The sequence below is a fragment of the Scyliorhinus canicula genome, chromosome 7 (genome assembly GCF_902713615.1).
Source record: "Scyliorhinus canicula chromosome 7, sScyCan1.1, whole genome shotgun sequence".
Lineage (NCBI taxonomy): Eukaryota > Metazoa > Chordata > Chondrichthyes > Carcharhiniformes > Scyliorhinidae > Scyliorhinus > Scyliorhinus canicula.
In genome coordinates this window covers 28640664-28667798 of record NC_052152.1, presented here as the reverse complement: position 1 = coordinate 28667798, position 27135 = coordinate 28640664, and the positions used below count along the sequence as shown (strand labels likewise).

At 49.5% G+C, this 27135-nt stretch overlaps 1 protein-coding gene across 3 annotated transcripts in view; it reads right to left on the bottom strand.

Annotated features, from left to right (window-relative positions):
• The window catches only part of LOC119968815 (transmembrane protein 50B), a 115680-nt gene that overhangs the window by 59161 nt on the left and 29384 nt on the right, over window positions 1-27135 (bottom strand). For all 3 annotated transcript variants that reach the window (XM_038801640.1, XM_038801638.1, XM_038801639.1), the window contains one exon: window positions 18350-18526. In XM_038801640.1, the coding sequence (XP_038657568.1) occupies window positions 18350-18448 (99 nt within the window). In that variant the 5' untranslated portion in view covers window positions 18449-18526. The remainder of the gene's footprint in view (window positions 1-18349; window positions 18527-27135) is intronic.

The window sequence follows — 27135 nt, the reverse complement described above, 5'->3', positions numbered from 1 at the left end:
TGGCTGTAAGGGGATCAGGGCTGGGATTTAAATATCCAAGGATATGTGTCTATCGAAAGGACAGGCAGATGGGTAAAGGGGGCGGTGTTGCATTGTTAGTAAGGAATGAAGTTAAATCGATACATAGGCTCAGAAGGCATAGAATCTCTGTGGGTAGAGTTGAGGAATCACAAAGGTAAAAAGACCCCGATAGGAGTTATGTACAGGCCCTCTAGCAGTAGTCAGGATGTGGGGCAGAAAATAATCAGGAGATAGAAAAGGCATGTAAAAAAGGCAATTTACAATAATCATGGGGGACTTCAATATGCAGGTGGACTGGGAAAATCAGGTTGGTAGGGGATCCCAAGAAAAGGAATTTGTGGAATGTCTAAGAGATGGTGTGTTGGAGCAGCTTGTGACAGAGCCTACTAGGGAACAGGCAATTCTGGATTTGGTGATGTGTTAAGAGGCAGACTTGATTAGGGAACTTAAGGCGAAGGAACTCTTAGGGAGCAGTGACCACAATATGATTACCCTGCAGTTTGAGAGGGAGAAGCTGCAATCAGATGTAACGGTATTACAATTAAATAAGGGTAACTACAATGACATGAGGGAGGAGCTGGCCAGAGTGGATTGGAAAATGAGCCTAGCAGGGAAGACAGTGGAACAGCAATGGCAGGAGTTTTAGGGGGATATTAGGGAGGCACAACAGAAATTAATCCCAAGGGAGGAGGAAACATGCTAAGGGGAGGACAAGGCATCCATGGCTGACAAGGGATATCAAGAACAGCATAAAAGCTAAAGAAAAAGCATACAAAATGGCGAGGATTAGTGGGAAGCCAGAGGCTTGGGAAGCCTTTAAAAGCGAGCAGAGGACAACTAAAAAAGCAATAAGGGGGGGGGGGGGGGGGGGGGGGGGGGGGGGGGGGGGGGGGGTGGGGGGGGGGGGGGAGAAGATCAAGTATGAGTGCAAGCTAGCTAGTAATATAAAGTAAGATGGGAAGAGTTTTTTTTCAATATATAAAAGGTAAGAGAGAGGCAAAAATAGACATTGGACCACCGGAAAATGTGGCTGGAAAGGTAATAATAGGAAACAAAGAAACGGCAGAAGAATTAAATAGTTACTTTGCATCAGACTTTATGGTGGAAGACACCAGCGGGTGCCAGAGCTCCAAGAGAACCAGGGGGCAGAGCTGAGTGCAGTGGCCATTACTAAGGAGAAGGTACGAGGGAAACTGAAAGGTCTGAAGGTGTTTAAGTCACCTGGACCGGATGGACTACACCCCAGGGTCCTAAAAGAGGTAGCTGAGGAAATTGTGGAGGCATTGGTGATGATCTTTCAGGAATCACTGGAGGCAGGAAGAGTCCCAGAGGACTGGAAAGTGGCTAATGTAACACCGCTTTGAAGAAGGGAGGGAGGCAGAAGACGGGAAATTGTAGGCCGGTTAGCCTGACTTCGGTGATTGGTAAGATTTTAGAGTCTGTTATTAAAGATGAGATTGCAAAGTACTTGGAAGTGCACGGTAAAATAGGACTGAGTCAGCACGGCTTTGTCAAAGGGTGGTCTGTCTGACAAATCTGCTAGAGGTTTTTTGAGGAGGTAACAAGAAAGTTAGACAAAGGAGAACCAGTGGACGTGATTGATTTAATTTCCAGAAGGCCTTTGACAAGGTGCTGCATAGGAGACTGTTAAATAAGTTAAAAGCCCATGGTGTTAAGGGCAAGATCCTGGCATGGACAGAGGACTGGCTGATTGGCAGAAGGCAGAGAGTGGGTTTTTCAGGATGGCAGCCGGTGACTAGTGGTGTGCCTCAGGGGTCTGTGCTGGGACCACAACTTTTCACAATATACATATACATTAATGATCTGGAAGAAGGAACTGAAGGCACTGTTGCTAATTTTGCAGATGATACAAAGATCTGTAGAGGGACAGGTAGTATTGAGGAAGCAAGGGGGCTGCAGAAGGATTTGGACAGGCTAGGAGAGTGGGCAATGAAGTGGCAAATTAAATACAATGTGGAAAAGTGTGTGGTTATGCACTTTGGAAGGAGGAATTTAGGCATAGACAATTTTCTAAATGGGGAAATGCTTAGGAAATCAGAAACACAATGGGACTTGGGAGTCCTTGTTCACGATTTTCTTAAGTTTTTTAAAAAATAATTTTATTCAAGTTTTTCAATAACAAATTTTCTCCCCACAATTTAAAACAAACAAGGCGTGTTTCCACACCAACACAAGAAAAGAACTCACCCCCCCAAAATAAAGAATAACAAAAAACCAACAGCAATACAAGAAAGAAGAAAATAACAACATAGCAAACCCACCGCCGCAAAAACAAACCCCCTAACCATCCCCAAACCCCCCCAAGTTGCTGCTGAGATCGACCACTCTCTACCCCTTCGCCAGGAAGTCGAGAAAGGGCTGCCACCGCTGGAAGAACCCCTGTACCGACCCCCTCAGGGCAAACTTCATCCTCTCCAACTTAATGAACCCAGCCATGTCGTTGATCCAGGCCTCCGAACTCGGGGGCCGCGTATCCCTCCACTGTAACAGAATGCTGCGCCGGGCTACTAGAGACGCAAAGGCCAGAATGCCGGCCTCTCTCACCTCCTGCACTCCCAGCTCTGAAGCTATCCCAAAGATCGCGAGCCCCCAGCCCGGCATGACCCTAGACCCGATCACTTCCGACAAAGTCCCCGCCACCCCCTTCCAAAACCTCTCCAAGGCCGGACATGCCTAGAACATATGGGTGTGGTTGCCGGGCTAATCCTTGCCCCCGTCATGTGAGCCCTATGCAGCACCTTCAGCTGAATTAGGATGAGCCGTGCGCAAGAGGAGGAGGAATTCACCCTCTCCAGGGCGTCCGACCACGTTCCATCTTCAATCTCTTCCCCCTAGCTCTTCCTCCCACTTCGCTTTGAGCTCTTCTACTGAGGCCTCCTCCTCCTCCTGCATCAGCTGGTAAATAGCCGAGATTTTTCCTTCACCGACCCACGTCCCCGAAAGCACCCTATCTTGCACCCCCCTTGGCGGCAGCCGCGGAAACTCCGCCACCTGCCTCTTAACAAATGCCCTGACCTGCATATACCTAAAAGCGTTCCCAGGGGAGAGGTTCCACTTCCCCACCAGCTCCTCCAGAGTCACAAACTTCCCATCCAGGAAGAGGTCCCCAAACTGTCTGATGCCTGCCCTGTGCCAACTCCCAAATCCCCCATCTGTTCTCCCCAGCGCAAAACAGTGATTGCCCCGTATCGGGGCCCAAACTGAGGCCTTCACTTCCCCCCTATGCCGCCTCCACTGTCCCCAGATTTTAAGGGACGCAACCACCACCGGACTCGTGGAGTACTTTGCTGGGGGGAGTGGATGTGGGGCCGTCACTAAAGCCTCCAGACTCGTATCCGCACAGGACGCTACCTCCAGCCTCCTCCATGCGTCACCCTCCCCTTCCGTCACCCACCTGCGAATCATCGCCACGTTCGCCGCCCAATAATATCCACACAGGTTGGGCAGCGCCAGGCCCCCTACCTCCCTTCTCCGCTCCAAAAATACCCTCCTTACTCTCGGGGCCTTCCGCGCCCACACGAACCCCAGAATCGACTTATTCACCCTTCTGAAAAAAGCCTTTGGGATCAATATGGGGAGGCACTGGAAAAGAAACAAAAACCTCGGGAGCACCGTCACCTTAATCGACTGGACCCTGCCCGCCAACGAAATCGGTAGCGCGTCCCACTTCCTGAACTCCTCCAACATCTGCCCCACCACCCTCGAAAAGTTAAGCCTATGCATGGCCCCCCAGGTCCTAGCCACCTGGACCCCAAGATACCTAAAGCTCCTCTCAGCCCTCTTCAACGGGAGTTCACCTAGCTCCCTCTCCTGCTCCCCCGGATGCAGGACAAACAGCTCACTTTTCCCCACATTTAGCTTATAGCCCGAAAAGTCCCCAAACTCAGCGCCATGGCCAGGGGCTCAATCGCTAACGCGAAGAGCAGGGGAGCCAAGGGGCACCCCTGCCTCGTCCCCCTGGAAAGCCGAAAGTCGGCCGACCTCCTCCCATTCGTCACCACACTCACCACCGGGGAGCTGTGCAGCAACCTCACCCAGCCGATGAACCCCTCACCAAACCCAAACCTCCGCAACACCTCCCACAGGTAACTCCACTCCACCCTATCAAAAGCTTTCTCCGCATCCATGGACGCCACTATTTATGACTCCCCAGCCGCCGGCGCCATCATGACATTAAGGAGCCTCCGCACGTTGGCATTCAGTTGTCTCCCCTTTACAAACCCCGTTTGATCCTCATGAATCACCGTCGGGACCACATCCTCCACCCTCCTGGACAGCACCTTTGCCAACAACTTGACATCTACATTAAGGAGCGAGATCGGCCTGTAAGACCCACACTGAAGGGGCAAAGAGATAATTGCCCTGGACATCGTTGGGGGCAGAGAGCCCCCCCCCCCCCCCCCCCCCCCCCAGCCTCATTCAGGGTCCTCACCAGCAGCGGGCCCGGCAAATCTGAAAATTTCTTGTAAAATTCCACCAGGAACCCGTCAGGCCCTGGCGCTTTCCCTGTCTGCATACTTCCCAACGCCTCCACCAGCTCCTCCAACTCGATTGGGGCCCCCAAACGCTCCACCCTCTCGTCCCGTACTCTTGGGAACTCCAGCCTATCCAAAAAGCGGTCCATCCCACCTGCTTCCCTGGGGGGCACCGCCCGGTACAGCCCCTCATAAAAGGATCTGAACACCCCATTGATGTCCTTTCCACCCCGCACCAAGTTCCCTCCTGTATCCGTGGCTCCCCCAATTTCTCTAGCTGCCTCCCGCTTCCGCAGCTGGTGAGCCAACATCCGACTTGCCTTCTCCCCATACTCATATACCGCCCCCTGCGTCCTCCTCCACTGCCCCTCCGCCTTCCGGGTGGTTAAAATGTCAAATTCCGCTTGGAGATTGCGTCGCTTCCTCAAATGCCCCTCCTCCGGGGTGTCTGCATATCTCCTATCCACCCTTACCATTTCCTCCACCAGCCTCTCCCTCTTGACCCTCTCCCTGTGCGCCCGAATAGGTATCAGCTCCCCTCTGACTACTGCCTTTAGCGCTTCCCAAACCACCCCAACTTGCACCTCCCCGTTATCATTGATACCCCTCTATGCCCCTACGGATCCGCCCGCACACTTTCTCCTCTGCCAAAAGCACCACATCCAGCCTCCACAGCGGGCGCTGATCCTTCCCCTCCCCCAGCTCCAGATCCACTAAATGTGGGGCATGATCAGAAATGGCTATCGCCGAATACTCCGCCCCCACTACTCTCGGGATTAGCGCCCTGCTAGCACAAAAAAATCAATCCGGGAGTACGCCTTATGAACATGGGAGAAAAAGGAGAACTCCCTACCCCCCGGCTCCAAAAACCTCCAAGGGTCCACCTCTCCCCATCTGATCCATGAACCCCCTCATCACCGAGGCCGCTGCCGGCCTCCTGCCCGTCCTAGACTTCAAGCGATCCAGTGCCGGATCCAGCACCGTGTTAAAGTCCCCACCCAGGATCAATCCCCCTGTCTCCAGGTCCAGGATCAGGCCCAGCATTCGCCGCATGAAGCCCGCATCGTCCCAGTTGGGAGCATAAACATTAACCAAGACCACCCGCTCCCCCTGAAATCTCCCACTCACCATCACATATCTACCTGCACTATCCGCCACCACTTTGGACGCAATGAACGACAGGCTCTTACCGACCAAAATTGCCACCCCACGGTTCTTTGCATCAAGCCCCGAGTGAAACACCTGTCCCACCCAACTTTTTCTTAGCCTCACCTGATCCGTAACCCTGAGGTGCGTCTCCTGGAGCATAGCCACATCCGCTCCCAGCCCCCTCAAGTGAGCCAAGACCCGGGATCGCTTCACCGGACCATTCAGCCCCCTCACGTTCCATGTGACCAGCCGAACCCCGGGGGGGGGGGGCATTTCTCTCTTCTCCCCCCCCCCCCCCCCCCCCCCCCCCCACCACAGTAAATAAACAACAGTCCAGAAAACAACCCCGAAAAAACCAAAATAGCGAAAACGAACAGGCAACATCAATCAGCAAACACAGCCAACATAAACGACAGGATATCCAGGAGGGCAAAGCCTCCAAACAAAGTACATTTTTCCCCAGCCCCCCAGTTTGAGTCCAAGTTCTCTGCCTGGACAAAAGCCCAGGCCTCCTCCGGAGAGTCAAAATAGAGCTGACGGTCCTTGTAAGTGACCCAGAGGCGAGCCGGCTGTAGAAGGCCAAACTTCATCCCCTTCCTATGAAACACTCCCTTCGCTCGATTGAAGCCAGCCCTTCTCTTCGCCACCTCCGCGCTCCAGTCCTGATAAATCCTAACGTCCGTGTTCTCACACCTGCTGCTCCTCTCCTTCTTCGCCCATCTCAACACGCACTCCCGGTCGACCAAGCGGTGACAACGGACCAGTACCGCCCTGGGCGGCTCGTTCGGCCTCAGCTTCCGCTGCAGCACTCGATGGACGCCCTCCAGCTCCAGGGGACCACGAAACGACCCCGCACCCATCAGCGAGTTCAACATTAGGACCACATAGGCCCCCAAATCCGAGCCTTCCAGCCCCTCCTAGAGGCCCAAAATCCGCAGATTCTTCCGGCGGGAGCGGTTCCCCATCTCCTCCATCCTCGCCAGCAATTTCTTGTACAGTGCCTCGTGCGACTCCACTTTCACTGCCAGGCCCAAAAGCTCATCCTCGTTGTCAGAAGCCTTTTGCTACAGCTCCCGAATCTCCACGGCTTGGGCCGTCTGAGTCGCCACCAGCTTGTCCAGCGAGGCCTTAAACGGCTCCAAGATCTCAGCTTTGAGCTCCTTGAAGGAGCGCTGAAGCAGCTCCTGCTGCTCCCGCCGGGCCCACTGTTGCCACGCTGCTGCTGCTTCCCCGCCCGCCGCCATCTTGCTTTTTCTGCCTCTCACCTTCCTCTGCTGCAATGTCGACTTTTGGACCGCTTCACTGCGAGTCCAGTCCATCCACCAGCCGCTGGGGCAGCAGGGTAGCATGGTGGTTAGCATAAATGCTTCACAGCTCCAGGGTCCCAGGTTCGATTCCCGGCTGGGTCACTGTCTGTGTGGAGTCTGCACGTCCTCCCCCTGTGTGCGTGGGTTTCCTCCGGGTGCTCCGGTTTCCTCCCACAGTCCAAAGATGTGCGGGTTAGGTGGATTGGCCATGCTAAATTGCCCGTAGTGTCCTAATAAATGTAAGGTTAAGGGGGGGGTTGTTGGGTTACGGGTATAGGGTGGATATGTGAGTTTGAGTAGGGTGATCATGGCTCGGCACAACATTGAGGGCCGAAGGGCCTGTTCTGTGCTGTACTGTTCTATGTTCTATGTGGGCACACTGGCTGTGTTTCCCCCGGGGGAAAGTCAAAACAGCGCCATTGCAGGCTCTTGAAAGTCCGCATCGCCGCCACCAGAAGTCCGATTTTCTTAAGTTTAACGTACAGGTTCAGTCGGCAGTTAGGAAGGCAAATGCAATGTTAACATTCATGTCAAGAGGGCTAGAATACAAGACCAGGGAGGTACTTCTGAAGCTGTATAAGGCTCTGGTCAGAACCCATTTGGAGTATTGTGAGCAGTTTTGGGCCCCTTATCTAAGGAAGGATGTGCTGGCCTTGGAAAGGGTCCAGAGAAGGTTCACAAGAATGATCCCTGGAATGAAGAACTTGTTCTCATTGGAGTTTAGAAGGACGAGGGGGGATCTTATTGAAACTTACAGGATACTGCGAGGCCTGGATAGAGTAGACGTGGAGAGGATATTTCCACTTGTAGGAGAAACTAGAACCAGAGGACACCATCTCAGATTAAAGGGACGATCCTTTAAACCAGAGATGAGGAATTTCTTCAGCCAGTGGATCGTGAATCTGTGGAACTCTTTGCCGCAGACGGCTGCGGAGGCCAAATCACTGAGTATCTTTAAGACAGAGATAGATAGGTTCTTGATTAATAAGGGGATCAGGGGTTATGGGGAGAAGGCAAGAGAATGGGGATGAGAAAAATATCAGCCATGATTGAATGGCGGAGCAGACTCAATGGGCCGAGTGGCCTACTTCTGCTCCTATGTCTTATGGTCTTTTGGAAAATGGGATAGAAGCCAGAGAAAGACAAAAGTTCAGGTCTAGGGCAACAGGGAACATTAACGCAAGTCGTGTGGTCAGGGGGGCAAGGAAAGGAGGAAAGCAGCAGAGGCAGCCGAGTGGATGGTCACCATCTCAGTGACAAAAAAGAAATAAAATTGATCGAGTCCTTGCAGTTATTGATGGAGGGAGGGTGGAAGAGCAGGGATGGGTTGCTTAAGAAGGACATTGTGGTAGTGAAGAAAACCTAGGGTTTATTTTTGCTCCTGGATGATTTATGAAAAATAAGCAGTTTTAGCAATGGAGAGCCTGACCTGATAATACATTCGGTGGTCCAGTAAAGACCTGGCAATGTTTGTTCAAATCTGTACCCCTGGATTGAGCAGATCGATTCGTAGCAAACAACGTACACGCAATACAAGTGGCAGGCAATGATCATTGCCAACAAGAGAGAATCTAACCATCTCCCCTTGACATTCAATGGCTTTATCTTCACTGAGGTTACTACTGATCAAAACCTTAACTGGACCAGATATTTAAGTACTGTGGGGCAAGAACAGGTCAGAAGCTGGGAATTCTGCGATGAGTAACTTCTTGTGCGGGATTCTCCGACCCCACCCCCTGCCGGGTCAGAGAATTGCCAGGGGCCGGTGTCAATCCCGCCCCCACCGTGTCCCGAATTCTTCGCCACCATTGATCCGGTGGGGGCGGGAATCGCGCCGCGCAAGTCGGCACGCCCCCCCGTGGCGATTCTCCGGCCCGCAGTGGGCCGAAGTCCCGCCGCTGTCAACACTCTCCCGCCAGCGTGGATCAAGCCACCTACCTTACTGGCGGGAGCAGGCGGCGCGAGCGGGCTCCGGGGTCCTTTGGGGGGGGGGGGCGATCTGGCCCCGGGGGGTGCCCCCACGGTGGCCTGGCCCGCGATCGGAGCCCACCGATCGGCGGGCGGGCCTGTGCCGTGGGGGCACTCTTTTCCTTCCGCCTTTGCCATGGTCTTCACCATAGTGGAGGCGGAAGTGACCCCCCTCCCCTGCGCAGGGATGACGTCAGCATCCTTTCGGCCCCGGCTGGTGTGGGGCCAAAGGTCATCCACGCCAGCCGGCGGAGCGCCAACCACTCCAGCGCTGGCCTAGCCCCTCAAGGTGAGGGCTTGGCCCCTAAAGATGCGGAGACTTCCGCACCTTTGGGGCGGCCCGACACCGGAGCGGTTCACGCCACTCCATCACGCCGGCACCTCCCGCCCCGCCGGGTAGGGGAGAATCCCGGCCCTTATCTCCCAACTCCCCAAAGCCCGTCCACCATCTACAAGACACAAGTCAGAAGCATGACACGCGTGGATGAATGCAGCGCCAAGAACACTCAAAGAGCTTGACACCATCCAGGACAGAACACCCCTCACGATTGGCACCCCATCCACCATCTTCAACATCCACTCCCTCAACCACCCTCACACAGTGGCAGCAGTGTGTACCATCTACAAGATGCACTGCCGCCTCTAACTGAGGCTCCTTTGACTGCACCTTCTACCAGAAGGCCAAGGGCAGTTGATCCATGGGAACAGTCACTTGCAAGTTCCCTTCCAAGCCACACACCACCCATCCTGGAATTATATTCCTCCACTGTCACTGGGTCACAATCCTGCAACCTGTTTCCCCAACAGCACTGTGGCTGTACCTGCACCACATGGGTTGCAGCAATTCAAGAAGGCAGCTCATCACCACCTTCTCCAGGGCAATTAGGGATGGACAATAAATGCTGGCTTAGCCAATGATGCCCACATCCCATTGAAGGGAAACACAAGATGGTGAGTTCATGAGGGTGGCTGAGAGTATGGTTTGGTTTGGGGGTTTTATGTGGAGGAACTGGTTTTGGGAAGAATAGAGATCAGTGAATCCAGAGAGAAGAGAACAAGACGAATCAGGATGGACACTGGAATCACCAAGAATGAGAAGTTTCTTGGTGCAAGGGCTAAAGAAGGAAAGTAGAGTAGCTAGCTCAGTGATAAACTTGATGTGTCACTTGGGTGGGCAGTAAAGAACAAGGCTTTTAAATGAGAGGTGGGAGGGGAGGTTTGCTAAAGGAGAAGCTCCCAAAAGGAATCATCAGAAAGACAGAGGTGTGATTTAGAGACCAGCCCCCCTCTACCTTTATAATAACCTCAAGTCTTGTCACAAAGATGCAAAATGCAACTTTAAAGCCATGAAAGGTTATGAAGAAAATGGGATTAAAATGAGGCTGAAATTAAAACATTTTCTACAACTCTCAAACCTGGAAACCTGATTCCACCAGAGTATAGGACGCATGCAAATCAGAACATTATTTGGTCAAAACTGTGTATTTAATTATAAAAGAACAAATACTTGTTTTTAAATAAAAAGAAAAAAAACTAAACTGGTTTCATCCCCTCAAACTTGTTTTTCCATTCAAGGAGACAGTGATTGGCTTGTGACCTAACTCCACATGGGCCCTTTGTCCCACACCCCATAATATCGTCAGCAAACATTATTTTTCTACCTCAAATGTTGAAATTAACAGGTGATCTCGTATTAAATGTAATTTTTCAAAGAGGATTCCAAACCTCTACAACGTTTATGTGAAAAAGTGTTTATTAATTTCACTGCTGGAAAGTCTAACTGTAATTTTCAGACTATGCCCAGAGTACTAGACTCTCCAACCAGCACCATGCCAATCCTCTGGCTCCATCTATTGGTCATTTTAGTTATTCAACTTAATTTTTAATCTCAAGTATTCCATGACGAGTTAGTTGATCATTCTTTTCACTTAATTTCTAAATTAAAGGAATTGTACGCTCAATTTCACTCTTCTACATCAAACCGACTGCACATAACTGAACTAATTTCTGAAGTGATCTCCTTTTGCACCAAATTTACAGAAACTTTATGCTATGATCACAAAGAATTTCAAAAATGACAGAGTGAATCTGGCTGTGAGCATAATTTCTTTGCTTTACCTAATAAAATAAAAATCATATCTAGTGAATTACAAACTCCAGAAAGTAGAGACATGAAGTATAATGGTATGATGCAACATTGTCAAACTGGGGCGGTCCTGTAGGATTCATCCAGGGGTTCCACATTAGGATTGGCTGTTTTAAATTTGTAAAAAGCTGTCCTTCCAGCTTGTGCAATTGAAGGCGGTTTTCGTTCTGTGTTGATTTGATGTTTTAAGTCTCACTTGTGATTCGCTGTTTGTAAAGGCAGTAGAGACTGCCCTTTAATTTGTCCCACAGTTTACTTGATTTATTCACCATGGTTACTTATGGTTACTTTGGGCAGCACGGTAGCATGGTGGTTAGCGCAATTGCTTCACAGCTCCAGGGTCCCAAGTTCGATTCCCGGCTTGGGTCACTGTCTGTGAGGAGTCTGCACGTTCTCCCTGTGTGTGCGCGTGGGTTTCCTCCTGGTGCTCCGGTTTCCTCCCACAGTCCAAAGATGTGCAGGTTAGGTAGATTGGCCATGCTAAATTGCCCTTAGGTGTCCTGAATTGCCCTTCGTGTTGGTGGGGTTACTGGGTTTTGGGGATGGGGTGGAGGTGTGGACCTTGGGTAGGGTGCTCTTTCAAAGAGCCGGTGCAGACTCGATGGGCTGAATGGCCTCCTTCTGCACTGTAAATTCTATGATTATGTTGATCAAAATAACTGGCTACTGGTCGGTGCACTAGTTAGCCCATCAGCAGCCAATGCACTGAGAAGTTAGCCCCCGATTGGGCGAGGGGGCGGGAAGGCGCCCACACAAGAAAGCTAGGCGTCTGTGCAAGAGAGCTGTTAATACAATTTGCACAAAAATAATTAATTTTTTGTGATTTAACTCTTCAGCATAGTAAGAATGCTTCTTACGGATTCCGTCACTACTCTAATTAATAATGGTTCTGTGGCTGGAAACGTTTTTAGTGACTTAAAATTCCATTCTAATCTGCAAGGGTGAGCGAATGGCAGTTACAGTTCTGTAGTTTTGTAATATTACATAGATCATAAAGTGCAGGAGGCCATTCGGCCCATCGAGTCTGCACCAGCTCTTGGAAAGAGCACACTAACCAAGGTCAATACCTCCACGCTATCCCCTAACCTAGTAACCCCACCCAACACTAAGGGCAATTTTAGACACCAAGGGCAATTTATCATGGCTAATCCCCCTAACCTGCACATCTTTGGACTGTGGGAGGAAACCAGAGCACCCGGAGGAAACCCACGCACACACGGGGAGGATGTGCAGACTCCCCACAGACAGTGACCCAAGCCAGAATCGAACCTGGGACCCTGGAGCTGTGAAGCAATTGTGCTATCCACAATGCTACCGTGCCGCCCTTATTGCTGACGAACTTTAGTGTCATAGAATCACAAGCAGTACCGATTTTCACATGGTTATAAGTAAGCCGAACAATATCAGCAAACATGAGACTGGTGCTTGTTTCTGCAAGAAATTTGCTGTTGCCTGGCATTCTCCGTTCTTTTTCAGATTTCCAGTATGCAGAGATTTTTCTTTCTATCTCCAAATATTTTCTTTAACCTTTTCTTTAAATTTTATTACTTTTGCTGCCCAATTCATTGGACTTGTTTTTTTAAAAATAAACTTCTACCTCCTATCTAGCTACTCAAGTTCTTTCCCTCAAAAGTAAGACACAGTTTTCTCTTTATTCTGTGCTGCTGAATGTAGTTTGAATATCATGCCATCCTGAGGTACAAACAGGTACCACAACAGGTGTCATTAGCACCTCAAGCTTGCTCTGCCATTCAAGGAGATCATGGTTGATTTGTGACCATGTTCCTTTGTTCCATATCCCTTAACATTTTTGACAAAAAAATTATTTCTACCTCAATGTTAAAACTCACAAATGATCTAGCATTGACTGCCATTTGCAGAAGTGCGTTCCAAACCACTTTGTCAAGTACTTTCATTCCTGAAAGTCTGACTCTGGTTCTAATTGTTATACTGTGCCCAGAGTCCTAGACTTGACCAAACCAGCAAATAAGGTTCATTGCTACCTACTCCCCTTAATATCTTGGAAACTTTAATCAAATCAAACCTTTCAAAGCCATTACTGTAATTAAGGGCCTTACTATCTCAAGGCAAGTCCATCTTACAAAGAGTATCCATCATGTGCCCATATATATTTTGGTACCACAGTCCCTAACTTCATTGCAGTGTTAATGTAAGCCTTCTTGTGACACTAATAAAGATCATATGCTGATATTTAACATAGGCTTTTTTCTTAAAACTACAATTGATTTTTAATTATATATTTCCACAAACATATGAACATAAAAATGAATTGCTTTGACTTTATAATGTAATGTCATTTAAAAAAATATTCTTTCATGGGATGTGCAAGGCCAGCATCTGTACTCATCTGTAGGGGTGGTGAGGCACCTCCTTGAGCCGCTGCTGCCCAACTGCAGTCCATGTGGTGTAGGTACACACACCGTGCCGTTAGGAAGGAAGTTCCAGGGTCTTGACCCAGTGACAGTGAAGCAATCAGTCACATCAGTCTTCCATATCCAGGAAGAACCCCCACATGCGTATCCTGGTCAGGTGTGCCCCATGTACCACCTTCAGCTGCGCCAGGCTCAGCCTCGCACATGCGGAAGTGGAGTTCACCCTGTAAATCACCTCGCTTCAGGTCCCCCCTGACCCTTGTGCATATGGAGGTGGAGTTCACCCTATGCAAGATCTCGCCTTAGGTCCTCCCCCTACCTCGATGCCTAGTTCTTCCTCCCACCTCTCTCTGGTTGCGACCAATGGGACCTCATCTCCTCCACCAGTCGACGTAGAGGTCCGCGCACTTTCCTTCCCCTGATTCATAAGAACATAAGAACTAGGAGCAGGAGTAGGCCATCTGGCCCCTCGAGCCTGCTCCGCCATTCAATGAGATCATGGCTGATCTTTTGTGGACTCAGCTCCACTTTCCGGCCTGAACACCATCACCCTTTATTCATTTATTCTTCAAAAAAACTATCTATCTTTATCTTAAAAACATTTAATGAAGGAGCTTCAACTGCTTCACTGGGCAAGGAATTCCATAGATTCACAACCCTTTGGATGAAGAAGCTCCTCCTAAACTCAGTCCTAAATCGACTTCCCCTTACTTTGAGGCTATGCCCCCTAGTTCTTTCACCTGCCAGTGGAAACAACCTGTCCGCATCTATCCTATCTATTCCCTTCATAATTTTATATGTTTCTATAAGATCCCCTCTCATCCTTCTAAATTCCAACGAGTACAATCCCAGTCTACTCAACCTCTCCTCATAATCCAAACCCCTCAACTCTGGGATTAACCTAGTGAATCTCCTCTGCACACCCTCCAGTGCCAGTACGTCCTTTCTCAGGTAAGGAGACCAAAACTGAACACAATACTCCAGGTGTGGCCTCACTAACACCTTATACAATTGCAACATAACCTCCCTAGTCTTAAACTCCATCCCTCTAGCAATGAAGGACAAAGCTCCATTTGCCTTCTTAATCACCTGTAAACCAACTTTTTGCGACTCATGCACTAGCGCACCCAGGTCTCTCTGCACAGCAGCATATTTTAATATTTTATCATTTAAATAATAATCCCTTTTGCTGTTATTCCTACCAAAATGGATAACCTCATATTTGTCAACATTGTATTCCATCTGCCAGGCCCTAGCCCATTCACTTCACCTATCCAAATCCCTCTGCAGACTTCCGATATCCTCTGCACTTTTTGCTTTACCACTCATCTTAGTGTCGTCTGCAAACTTAGACACATTGCACTTGGTCCCCAACTCCAAATCATCTATGTAAATTGGGAACAATTGTGAGCCCAACACTGATCCCTGAGGGACACCACTCACTACTGATTGCCAACCAGAGAAGCACCCATTAATCCCCACTCTTTGCTTTCTATTAATTAACCAATCCTCTATCCATGCTACTACTTTACCCTTAATGCCATGCATCTTTATTTTATGCAGCAACCTTTTGACTGGCACCTTGTCAAAAGCTTTCTGGAAATCCAGATATACCACATCCATTGGTTCCCCGTTATCTACCGCACTGGTAATGTCCTCAAAAGATTCCACTAAATTAGTTAGGCACGACCTGCCCAATGGGACAATTTCCATCCAGATGCCACACGATTTCTTCCTTGATGATAGATTCGTCCTACGATAACAGTCTGTGTGTCTGGGGGAACAATGGGGCTCCTTGCAAAGGAAGTCCCATATTTGAAGGTATCGGAGCTCGTTCCTTTTCGGGGGGCTGGAGCTTCTCCGTTAGTTTCTCCAGGCTTTATCTACATACAGGTCTCTGACCCTCAACACCCTTCCTCCCTTCTCCAGGTTTTATACATGGCATCCATTTTGGCTGGGTGAATCTGTATTTTTTTGCAGATAGGGGCTGAGACGGACATGTCTTTAGTTTAAAGTGGTATATAAGCTGGTTCTAGTCTCTTAAATGTGGCTACCACCATCAGGCTCGAATATATGACTGGGGAAATGGGTGTTGGGCAGTGGGCAGTGGCCACAGGGACTTCCCAATTCGCGAGGTCTCTTATATCTGTACACATTCCACCCCCGGCTCCCCCAGCCAGTCCCCTACCCTTTCTATATTGGCTGCCCAGTAGTAGAACAGGAGCTTCGGCAGTACCAAATCCCCTCGAGCTCCGCCCTCTCTGTAAGACAGTTTTGCGTTCTGCCACGCAAAGGCAGAGATTAGTTTGACTACCCTAGTGAATAAGTTCTTGGAATGGAGATCGGGAGGGACCCAAATTTGAAGAGGAACCTTGGAAGGACGTTCATCTTTATTGTCTGCATTCTCCTGCTAGGGAGAGTGGGAGTGAGTCTCACCTCCGCAGGTCCCATTCACCTCCTCCATCACACCAGAGAGGTTCCACTTGTGCAAACGGATCCAGTTGTGGGCTTCCTGGATCACCAGAAATCGGAACTTAGTTTGGGGCAATTTGATTGGCAGGACTCCAGCTCTGTTCCTCCGCCCTGGGGGTACACTGGGAAGGCTTTGCTCTTGCACAGGTTAGGTCTCTATCAAGAAAAAGCTCTGAACTCCTTCAGGAGTTCCATTATGTTTTCCATGCTGGCTAGGGGATTTGAGGTGTAGAGAAGTGGGTCATCCGCACAAATAGAGACTGCGTGCTCCCTGCCTCCTCTCTTAATGCTCTCCACTCTTCCACTTATCTGAGCGCGATGGCCAATGGCTCAATTGTCGGAGCAAACAGCAGTGGGGACAACAGGCATCTCTGCCTCATGCCTCTGTGCAGCCAGAAGTAATCTGAGCTGGTGGCATTTTTCCGAACACACACCATGGGAGCGCTGGACAGCAGTTTCACCCATGAGCTGATCGCTGGCCAAAACCCACACCACTCCAGTACCTCAATGAGGTACTTCTATTCCACCTGGTCGAAGGCCTTCTCTGCATCCAGGATATGATCACTTCTGGTGTCTGCTCCCAGGGTGAGGACATGACCATTTTCAAAAGGTGTCTGATGTTCACTGTCCGCTCTCTGCACTTGACAAACGCGGTTTGATCTCCCGGGAACTCTCACATCAGTGTTTAGGAGTGAGACGGGTCTGTATGATCCACATTCCGCTGGGTCTTTGTCCTTCTTTGGGATCAGTGAGATTGAGGCCTGTGCCAGCATGGTGCAGCAGTGCCCACCTCGACAACGAGTCGTTGAATATCTCCCACAGGTGTGGGACCAGTGTTGCTGCACATTTTTGTAGAAGTCCACTGGGAACCCGTCAGATCCCGGTGCCTTCCTGGATTGCATGGAGTTGATGCATTCCATGACCTCTCCAGGCCCAACGGTGCTTCCAGTCCCTGTCCCTTTTCCTCCCCCACAGCTGGGAAATCCAGCCCATCCAAGAATTGTTTAATTTTTGAGTCCCCCTCCAGAGGCTCGGAGGTGCACAGTCCCCAGTAGAAGGTTGCGACGGCTCGGTGACCTCCTCTGGAGCCGTTACCATCTGACAGAGGTGGCTCACTGCTTTCCCTGTGGAGAGCAGGTCAAATTCCATTTGCAATTTCTTTCCTCTCCGTTAGCAGCTCCAGTTGGGCCGTAGAGTCTCACCAATCTATTCGATCAGCCACTGCTTGGCCACCTTTTCTCGCCACGAGCCCTGTAAGCTATTATTTCCCCCGTCCTGATCCTTGCCTCCAGTGCCTTGCAGAATGCGGAGCGACACCATCCTGTTCTGATTGCAACTTACTTACCTGTAGACTTCTCAATACAACACAGAAATCACATCGTCCAGGTGGTTGTTAGAGGGGAAATTATCTTCTTTAAAGCGCAGAAGGAAAAGAGCGTAAGGGCAGAGGCAGAGGTTGGCGGAATGCCACCTTAGAGGTGGACCACCAGCACTCGATGAATCAGGCAGCAGAACAGCTGGCTAGTAGGAAGAAGCTACAGTTGGAATGTGAGCTTCTATCCACGGACAGGGTGGTGCGCTTGCTGTGTCGTTCGCAGGGGGCTCTTTATGGACACAGGAAGAAGGCTAGTCACCGCTGGCACATCAGCTAAGGAGGCAGGCAGCCTCTTGGGAAATTGCACAAGTCAGGGATAGAGTTTGTAAACTGGTTTCTACTCCAGCCAAGGTTAACAGGGCGGCTGAAGCGTTTTATCAAAACTTGTACGTATAGGAACCCCCGGAGGATGAGTGCTCAATGTACATGTTTTTAGATGGTCTGGCCTTCCCATTAGTGGAGCAGGAGGAGAGGGAGGAATTAGAAACTCCTCTGACTCTAGAGGAGATTAAGGAGGGTATGGGGCTTGATGCAATTGGGGAAGGCGCCAGGAGCAGACGGGTTCCCAATTGAATTTTACAAAATGTTATTATCCAGGCTCAAAACATTAGCTCCCTTTTATCTCCACAGATCCTGTCAGACCTGCTAAGATTGCCCAGTATTTTCTATGTAATGCAAGTTGTTCTTTAGTAAAGGTTATTGAAAGGAACCTCATAAAGGTTAATTGGCTCTCAAATTGCATCTCACCATAAGGGCAAATTAACAATACATCCAGTAACAGGACAGATAAAATGATTAGAAGTATTTGTTCATGTGGAATGTAAACATCAGCATGGACTGGTTGCGTTGAGTGGGCTGTTATCTAGTTGTACAGTGTCAAGAGAACCATCCATTTTTCTTTTTGCATGCCATGATTCATGCGTACATAATTTATAAACAGAGTAAATAGGCATTTTGATATAGCTACAAAAAGTGACGCACTGAAAGAAAATCATTCCTCTAACAAAATTTATGGAACTTACCAACACCCCGGCAACTATCGAAGCAACAGTGTTTCGACTTTCCCCCCAGTCAATACATTCAAATTCTGGCCAGCGGAAATTGTCCAGGAATCCTGCCATCCTAAAGCTGCCGATGGGATTGTGCTCCTTCACTGGGCCTCAATGTAATCTTGACCTGTAGATTCAGTTTGTATTTCACTGAAAGAAAGAAATACATTGATTATTTTTCTAAACAGCATTTCCTGCCACCCTTCATTGTTGAACTACATAACAAGGGCCCAAATCCACCACAGCATTTCCTGCCACCCTTCATTGTTGAACTACATAACATGGGCCCAAATCTACCACAGAGCTTGATGGAATGCTGCCTTATTCCATTCCCTAGGATTCAACTGTTCTAAATTGTTCACATTACGAGGCCTTCTGATTTGACATTGGTCCCAAAATTAAAAACAAATTTCCTTAAGGTGGAAAAACTAAACAAAAGTATGTTCTCAATCAGACACATTTTTATTAAATCTTCAAAGTAACTTTTGAATAAATGCATAAAATATTTTAACACCTTTTACAAAAAGCACTGAACTTAGCATTAATATGGGGTAATACCAGATGGGGCACCCAACATTGATCCAAACACCAGAAAGATACATCCAATCAACCCTGCACAGCCCTCCTCACTAGCATCTGGGCATTTATGCCAGAGTTACCACAGGCTAGTCAAGCAAATATGCTTGACCGCCCAGTCTATCACGCGAACCTGCCTCCCATCCACGGACTCTTTCTATACCTCCTGCTGCCTTGGGAAAGCGGGTAGCATAATCAAAGACTTCTCCCACCTGGGTTATTCTCTCTTCCAGCCTCTTCCATCGGGCAAGAGATCCAAAAGTCTGAGAGCACGCACTAACAGGTTCAAAAACAGCTTATTCCCCACTGTTACCAAAATCCTGAATATCCCTCTTATAAACGGAACTGACCTCTTCACTCGTCTTCTCTATTGAGTAGTACTACACTCCGTATACGTCATCCGATGCCTGTGTCTATGTATTTACATTGTGTATTTATGTATGTCCTATGTTTTTTCATGTACGGAACGATCTGTCTGGACCGTACACAGAGCAATACTTTTCACAGGACTTCCGGTTGCGGCTATGCCTGGATAGGTCGCACGGTCGGCACCTCCCGCCGACAACAGACTTTTGGGCTGTACGGAGCTCCAGCGGCACTTGGACGATGATTCCCTATGTGGGAAGGAAACAGTGAGGGTCCCCCAGCGCTGTATGGAGTGGACCAGGAGTGGGGCGATCAAAAAAGCGGCTTTGGAGAAGAGAGGAGAACGGGCGCGAAAAGGCAAGATGGCGGCCGGCACAGATCAGGCAGCATGGGCCCAGTGGTCACGGGAGCAGCAGGAGTTTCTTAGAAGCTGCTTCACTGAGTTAAAAGTGGAGATGCTGGCCCCTATGAAGGCTTCTATTGAAAGGTTGGTGGAGACCCAGAAGACGCAGGGGACGGCGGTTAAGGAGGTGCAGCAAAAGGCCTCTGACAACGAGGATGAGATTTTGGGCCTGGCGGTTAGAGTGGAGGCACACGAGGCCCTGCACAAAAGATGGCAGGATAAGCTGGAAGACCTTGAAAATAGGTCGAGGAGGCAGAACCTGCGAATTCTGGGTCTCCCTGAAGGCACGGAGGGGGTCGGATGAGAGTGCGTTTGTGACAACAATGCTGGGAACGCTGATTGGCGCGGGGCCCTTCCCGCAGCCCCTGGAGCTGGACGGGGCGCACAGAATCCTGGCAAGGAAGCCTAAGGCGAACAAACTGGCAAGAGCTATGGTGGTAAGGTTCCACCACTTCACCGACAAGGAGTGGGCCCTGCGATGGGCAAAGAAGGTGCGAAGCAGTAAGTGGGAGAACTGCGAGATCTGTATCTACCAGGACTGGGGTGCAGAGCTTGCTAAGAGGCGTGCAGGATTCAACCGGGCCAAGGCGGTCCTCCACAGCAAGGGGGTGAAGTTCGGCCTGCTACAACCAGCGAGGCTGTGGGTCACGTACCAAGACTGCCACCATTATTTTGATACGCCGGATGAGGCATGGACTTTTATTAAGAATGAGAAGCTGGACTTGAATTAATGGACTGCTGTATGTTGTTGGGGCACCCCGGTGGGGCAGTGGGGGTGGTGTTATGTTGGTTTCCCCCCGTGTTGTCTTCGTTTTTTTTTGCCCCTTTGTTCTGGGCCCTCGAAGTTCTGGGTCTGTTTGCTGTTTGTATTGAGCTGCGTCACAGGCAGTGGGGACGGGCCAGACAGCGAGAGCAGCTTGCCCGGGCGGGGCGGGGGGGCTCTCTCTCCCTCACTTGGTTGGTGGGGGGGGGGGGGGGGGGTTTGGAGACCCGTAGAGGGAGCCAACAGTGGGATTGGAGGAAGAGGCATGAGTCAGCTGACTTACGGGAAAGTAATGGGAGGGTTGGGGGGGGGGGGGGGGGGGGGGGGGGGGGGGGGGGGGGGGGGCCGGCCGGGATGCTGCTTTGCTGGCTGTAGGGGAAGCAACTTTCGGAGTCAAAAGGGGCTGGGGGCGGAAAGAGGCCAACGCCCTCTATGGAGACTGGATGTAGGACTATTGGTGGATGAGGAGGTCTGTGGACGGATTAGGAGGAGTATCCAAAACTATGTGGCGACCAATGATACAGGGGAGGTTTCAGTGAGTATGGTCTGGGAGGCGCTGAAGGCAGTTATCGGGGGAAAGCTCATTTCTATCAGGGCCCAGAGAGAAGAGGGACAGGATGGAGAGGGAAAGGTTGGTGGGAGAGATACTCAGGGTGGACAGGAGGTATGCAGAGTCCCCAGAGGAGGGGCTGCTAAAGGAGCGCCGAAGCCTGCAGGCAGAGTTTGACTTGCTTACCACAGGGAAGGTTGAGGCTCAGTTGAGGAAGTTACAAGGAGCGGTGTATGAGAATGGGGAGAAGGCAAATAGGATGCTGGCGCACCAACTACAGAAGAGAGAGGCGGCCAGGGAAATTGTGGAAATTAGGGACGGGGACGGGGAGAAGAAATAACACGGTCCTGAGCTTGGAAAGGATCAATGAGGTCTTCATGGATTTTTGTGGTAAATTGTATGAGTCAGAACCACCAGAGGGGAGGGAAGGGATAAAGCTATTCTTGGACCAACTGAGGTTTCCGAAGGTGGAGGAGGAGCTAGTAGAGGGATTGGGGCCCCGATTGAGTGGAGGAATTGGTTAAAGGTTTGGAGGGTATGCAGTCGGGCAAGGCCCCGGGACCAGACGGATATCCTGTAGAATTCTACAGGAAATTCTCAGCTGTTGAGCCCGCTATTATGGAGAACCTTCAACGAGGCTCAGGAAAGGGAAACCCTTCCCCCGACGATGTCACAGGCCTTGATTTCGCTCATTCTTAAACGAGATAAGGACCCGTTGCAATGTGGCTCCTAGAGGCCGATATTGTTCTTTAATGTAGACGCCAAACTGTTGGCCAAGATCCTGGCCACTAGAATTGAGGACTGTGTCCCAGAGGTGATTAATGAGGACCAGATGGGGTTTGTCAAGGGCAGGCAGCTGAACACGAATGTGCGGAGGCTCCTGAACGTGATCATGATGCCCTCGGAAGGAGGGTATGAAGAAGGTGGCTGCAATGGATGCGGAAAAAGCCTTCGATCGGGTGGAGTGGGAGTACCTGTGGGAAGTGTTAGGCAGATTTGGCTTTGGCGAGGAATTCATAGGGTGGGTCAAATTACTGTATCAGGCCCTGTAGCGAGTGTCCACGATCCGGCTGCGGTCGGAGTACTTTCGGCTGCATCGAGGAACGAGGCAGGGGTGTCCTCTGCCCCCTTGTTGTTTGCCCTGGCAATCAAGCCTTTAGCCATGGCACTGAGGATGTCTAGAAACTAGAGGGGGCTGGTTCGGGGAGGGGAAGAGCATCATTTCTCACTGTACGCGGATGACCTGCTTTTGTATATTTCAGATCCGGTGGCGGGGATGGGGTGATCATGCAGATCCGAAAAGATTTTGGGGATTTCTCGGGGTACAAGTTGAATGTCGGGAAAAACGAACTTTTTGTGATCCATGCGAGGGGCCAGGAAAAGAGACTGGGAGAGCTCCTGCTCAAGATGGTGGAGAGGAGCTTTCGCTACTTGGGGGCACTGATAACGGCACCGCTGCTGCTCTCGTCGGCATGGTACACCACGAGCCCAGTGGTGATGGCGACATTGAGGATCTGGGGTCAGTGGAGAAAGCACAAGGGGGAGGTAGGGGCCTCAGTCTGGACCCCGATAAGAAACAACCACAGGTTCGTCCCGAACAACCGCAGGAAACAGGACAGGGTGCTCTCGGGCATGTGGGTAGCAGACGGAAAGGTATCAGACATATACCAGGAGCTGCAGGAGGCAGAGGAGGCCTTGGCAGAGGATTTGAAGGGCAAGTGGGAGGAGGAGCTGGGTGAAGAGCTGGATGAGGGCTCGTGGGCGGACGCCCTGGGCAGGGTCAATTCCTCCTCATCTTGTGCCAGGCTTAGCTTGATTCAGTTTAAGGTGGTCCACCAGGCACACATGATCGTGGCAAGAATGAGCAAGTTCTTTGGGGTGGAGGACAGGTGTGTGAGGTGTTCAAGGAGCCCAGCAAACCATGTCCATATGTTTTGGGCATTCCCAGTGCTTAAAGAATTCTGGCAAGGCTTTGCAAAGGCTATGTCCAAGGTGTTGGACACTCGGGTCTGAGGATAGCGATATTTGGGGTGTCAGAAGATCCGGGAGTGCAGGAGCTGAAAGAGGCCGGGGTCCTGGCCTTTGCCTCCTTGGTAGCCTAGAGACGGCTCTTGTTAATGTGGAGGGATGCGAAACCCCCAAGTGTGGTGACTTGGGTCAGGGACATGGCTGGGTTTCTACGTTTGGAGAGGATAAAGTTAGCCTTGAGAGGGTCCTTGCTGGGGTTCTCCAGGCGATGGCAACTGTTCCTTGACTTTCTCGTGGAACGTTAAGTGAGGAGGTCAGCAGCAGCTGCAAACCGGAGGGGACTGTAGGGGTTGTGGATAGATTACATTTTTTTCCTTCTTTTAGGAGTGGTTTTGTAAAAATATTGTAAATTTCGAATAAAAATAATTTAAGGGAGGAAAAAGAAAAAAAACAATACTTTTCACTGTACCTCGGTACCCATGACAATAAAGCAAATCAAAAAACCAAAAATAACTGGAACTTCTTTCCTAACAGCACTATAGGTATACCTGGATTGCAGCAGTTCAAGAAGGTGGATTACTACTACCTTGAGGGAAATTAGGTATGGGCAATAAAGGCTGGCCTTGACACTGACACATATGTCACATGAATAATAAAAAATTATATATATATAATGCATTATTAGCTGGACTATGTGCAAACAATCCAGGCAACTGTGTTTTCTTCAACAATAACCATTGTAACTATTTGAAGTGAATAAGTGCTTTACGCCAAAATTGCAGTTTGGAGACTGATGTTTAGTTGGTGGAAAATGGCAAATAAAATATCATTTTATTGACAAAACACAATGGCCTATAACTTCCTGGAGGGTTCACAAAGTCGTTGATGGAGCCGCATAAGAGCGGCATGCATGCTTAAAGGGCGCAGCATTTAAACTCCTGCCCATTTTTTTTCTGACAGCTTGGAGTTCTGCGCTGCTGAAGGAAATGTCCAGGTGCAGAGCTAAGTTGGGCCACTTACTCAGATATTTGATGAGTTTTTACACGTTTTTATTTACACAGAATTTTTTCAGTCCAGCAGAGGCAGGAGACATAGGGAGACTTTTTTTTGGTAGGTAATTGTTTTAAGTTATTAGTGCTTAGCACTTACAAATATGTTTAAAATACAAATAAAATGAAAGGAAGATATATATATTTTTTTTAAACTTTGGTTTGTTATGAGACTGTTAATTCCATTGTACGGGTACTTTATTGTATAAAGTGAGTTTGATGTCATAGAAGATTAATTTTTCTTTTAAACTTTGGTTTGTCAGGATGATAATAAAGGAACTATAATGGTGGTGATCGCTTGCTAAAGGGTATAATTGTCCACTTAAGATACTCCGTGTTACTGGTTATGGGTTCTGTGGGTCCTTGCGTGGTTGATGAGGCCAATCCTAGAGCCGCATCACTCACTTGGCAGGAGTTTCCAAATGGTGGCATTGGTCCTTGGATACTGAGTCGCGGGTATTCCTTTCTCAGGCTTCTTTTCCAGGCCTCCTCTTGCTGCCAGGTATTCCCAAAGAATTGTGACCCTCCAATTAGGAGATTCCGCGAAGTAGATCTCTTCTGAGAAAAGGTCTCCCAGGCATTGCCGTCTATGTCCCATTTCTTGAGGTAAGCCTACAAGGTGAGTTTGAAGAGCTTCCTTGAGCTGGTTGAAGAAGATTTGCTTTGCAGTTGGCACCCTGACATCCGAAGCATATGGGTGGCCCAGCGGAGTTGGTTTTGGATGATCATGGCCTCGATACTGGTACTACTGACTCCATCAAGGGCACACCTGTCCTCCAGGCTGATTCAGAGCCTGGAGTTTAAATCCAAAATACATTTGGATTTTACAATGTATTTTAAGCTGAATTGTTTACGAGTCTCCCTGGTATAATGTGCATCCTTAGAAGCCTCAGTGATTACTACAAAAGCTTTAACAAAGTTTGATGCCTTAGTTGATGCATGCAAGTCTTCTGTGAGTGAATGAGAACAAATGTCTGACAGGTATTGTGAATCAATTACCCACCCTTAAAAGTGTACTGCCAAAGGAAATTCCGAAATGATGCCAGAAGAGATGTGTCGCAGAACACGGCGTTTCAGCGGCTGTTGTTTTCGGATGTTGAGCTTGTCAATTCACAATTTTCAAAACCCTTCCCTCTCTCTCTCCCCACCCCCTTGACAAATAGCTAGGACTGTTGTGTTTTGTTTAAGTGAGAAAATATATTTTATTGCAAGAAATTTGTAAAGGTTGAGGCAGTTTTATGACATTGTTCAGCCTTAGAGTTAAACGTTAAGTTAAATGTTAACTGGTTCAAAGTTTTGTATTTACAAAATTATTTTTGGTAATAAATGTTTTATATTAAATTTTACAAGCTTCTACAAATGACTTACTGAAACATCAGAACACAACATTGAATTGAGATAATTATACACAAGATAATTGAAGTAAACAAGGCAGAAACATAATTAACACATGTGCACACTGGTTAGCACTGCTGCCTCACGACACCAGAGACTCATCTTCAATTCAGATCTTGGGTGACTATATGGGGGGCGATTCTCCGAAATGGTGGCCAAGTGTTCACGCCGTCGCGTTTCACGACGGCGCGAACAGGGCCTGCTCAATCCTGCGCATGTGCAGTTGGGCTGTGGCATCCTGCGCATGCATGGGGAACTTCTTATGCGCGCCGGCCCCGACCCAACATGGGGTCGGTGTTCAGGGGCCAGCCGCGGCGGAATGTAGGCCCGGGAGGGGGGGGGGGGCGGCCCGCCGATCGGGGGCCAGACCCCTTCGGAGGCCCCCCCACCACCCCCACAGGCCGCCCCCGAGCGTTCCCGCAGAGTTCCCGCCGGCAGCGACCAGGGGTGAACAGCGCCGGAGGGACTCTGTCGTGTCAGAGTGGCCGCTCGGCCCATCTGGGCCAGAGAATCGGCAGCACCGCTGATTCCAGCGGCCGGTGCCGCGCCAAACACACTGGCGCAAATGGCACCGATTCTCCGCATCTCGGTGAATCGCGCGCCGGCGTCGGGGCGCGGTTGCTCCGATTCTCCAGCCCGGCGCGGGGCTCGGAGAATTGCCCCCATGTGTTTGTATATTCCAACCCCCCATCCCTCCCCTCTCCAGATTCCTAGAACCATGGAATAGGATCACAGAATTCCTACAATGCAGCAGGAGGCCATTCAGCCCATCAAGTCTGAAAGAGTATCCAACCTAGGTCCACTCCCAGCTCTATCCCTAAAACATAACCTGTGCATCCCTTGACACTAAGGGACAACTTAGCTTGGCCAATCTACCCAACCTGTACATCTTCGGGCTGTGGGAGGAAACCACAGCATCAAGAGGGCTGGGGCATGAGCTAGGGTAGGATGCTCTTTCGGAGTGTCAGTGCAGACTTTATGGCCCAAATGGCTTTCTTCTGCGCTGCAGTGATTCTATAAACACTAAAAAAAAAGCAGACGTTACAAGGACAGTGACAGCAAAACACCCTGGGGTGCTTTTAAAATCTTATGACCATAATCTAAATTAAAACATACAAATATTTCTAAGCATTCATGCCACACATAAAATTGTATAATAGTGCAGATTTAAATAGTTTCACAGATTTAAAACAAATAACCAAACCTATGTTCACTTATAAATAATCACCTTTAATCATAAAAAAATTAAAATTACTTTAAAAGAATTAACAATAGCAACGCCAGTCTAAAAGAGCAAAAAGGATTGTTCAAAAGGCATCTACATACCTTTAAAATACATGTTAAAACAGTTGCCTGCCGTTTTCAATATAAATCTACTGGTTAAACGCCTACCCTCAATGGTATTCCCAAGCTGGCCTCATCAGAAGGGCACAAGTCTGCACTTCTCCTGCGCCGTGCTAGAGCCTGCGCAGATCAGGGCGTTGAAGGCCTCAGGCTGCCATAAAGAAAGGAGGGTTGGATGCATCATCGGAGCCCAGATAAGTGTGCAGATATCTCTTTCAAAATCAGCAGCCCGTGGCTTCCCACCGCAAGGACGTTACGGATCAATGAAGTCATAATGTTGCTGACGGTAATAGTAAAGTCTCCGTAGCCCCAGATGACCATTGGCTGCTTTCTCCTTTGAGGGGG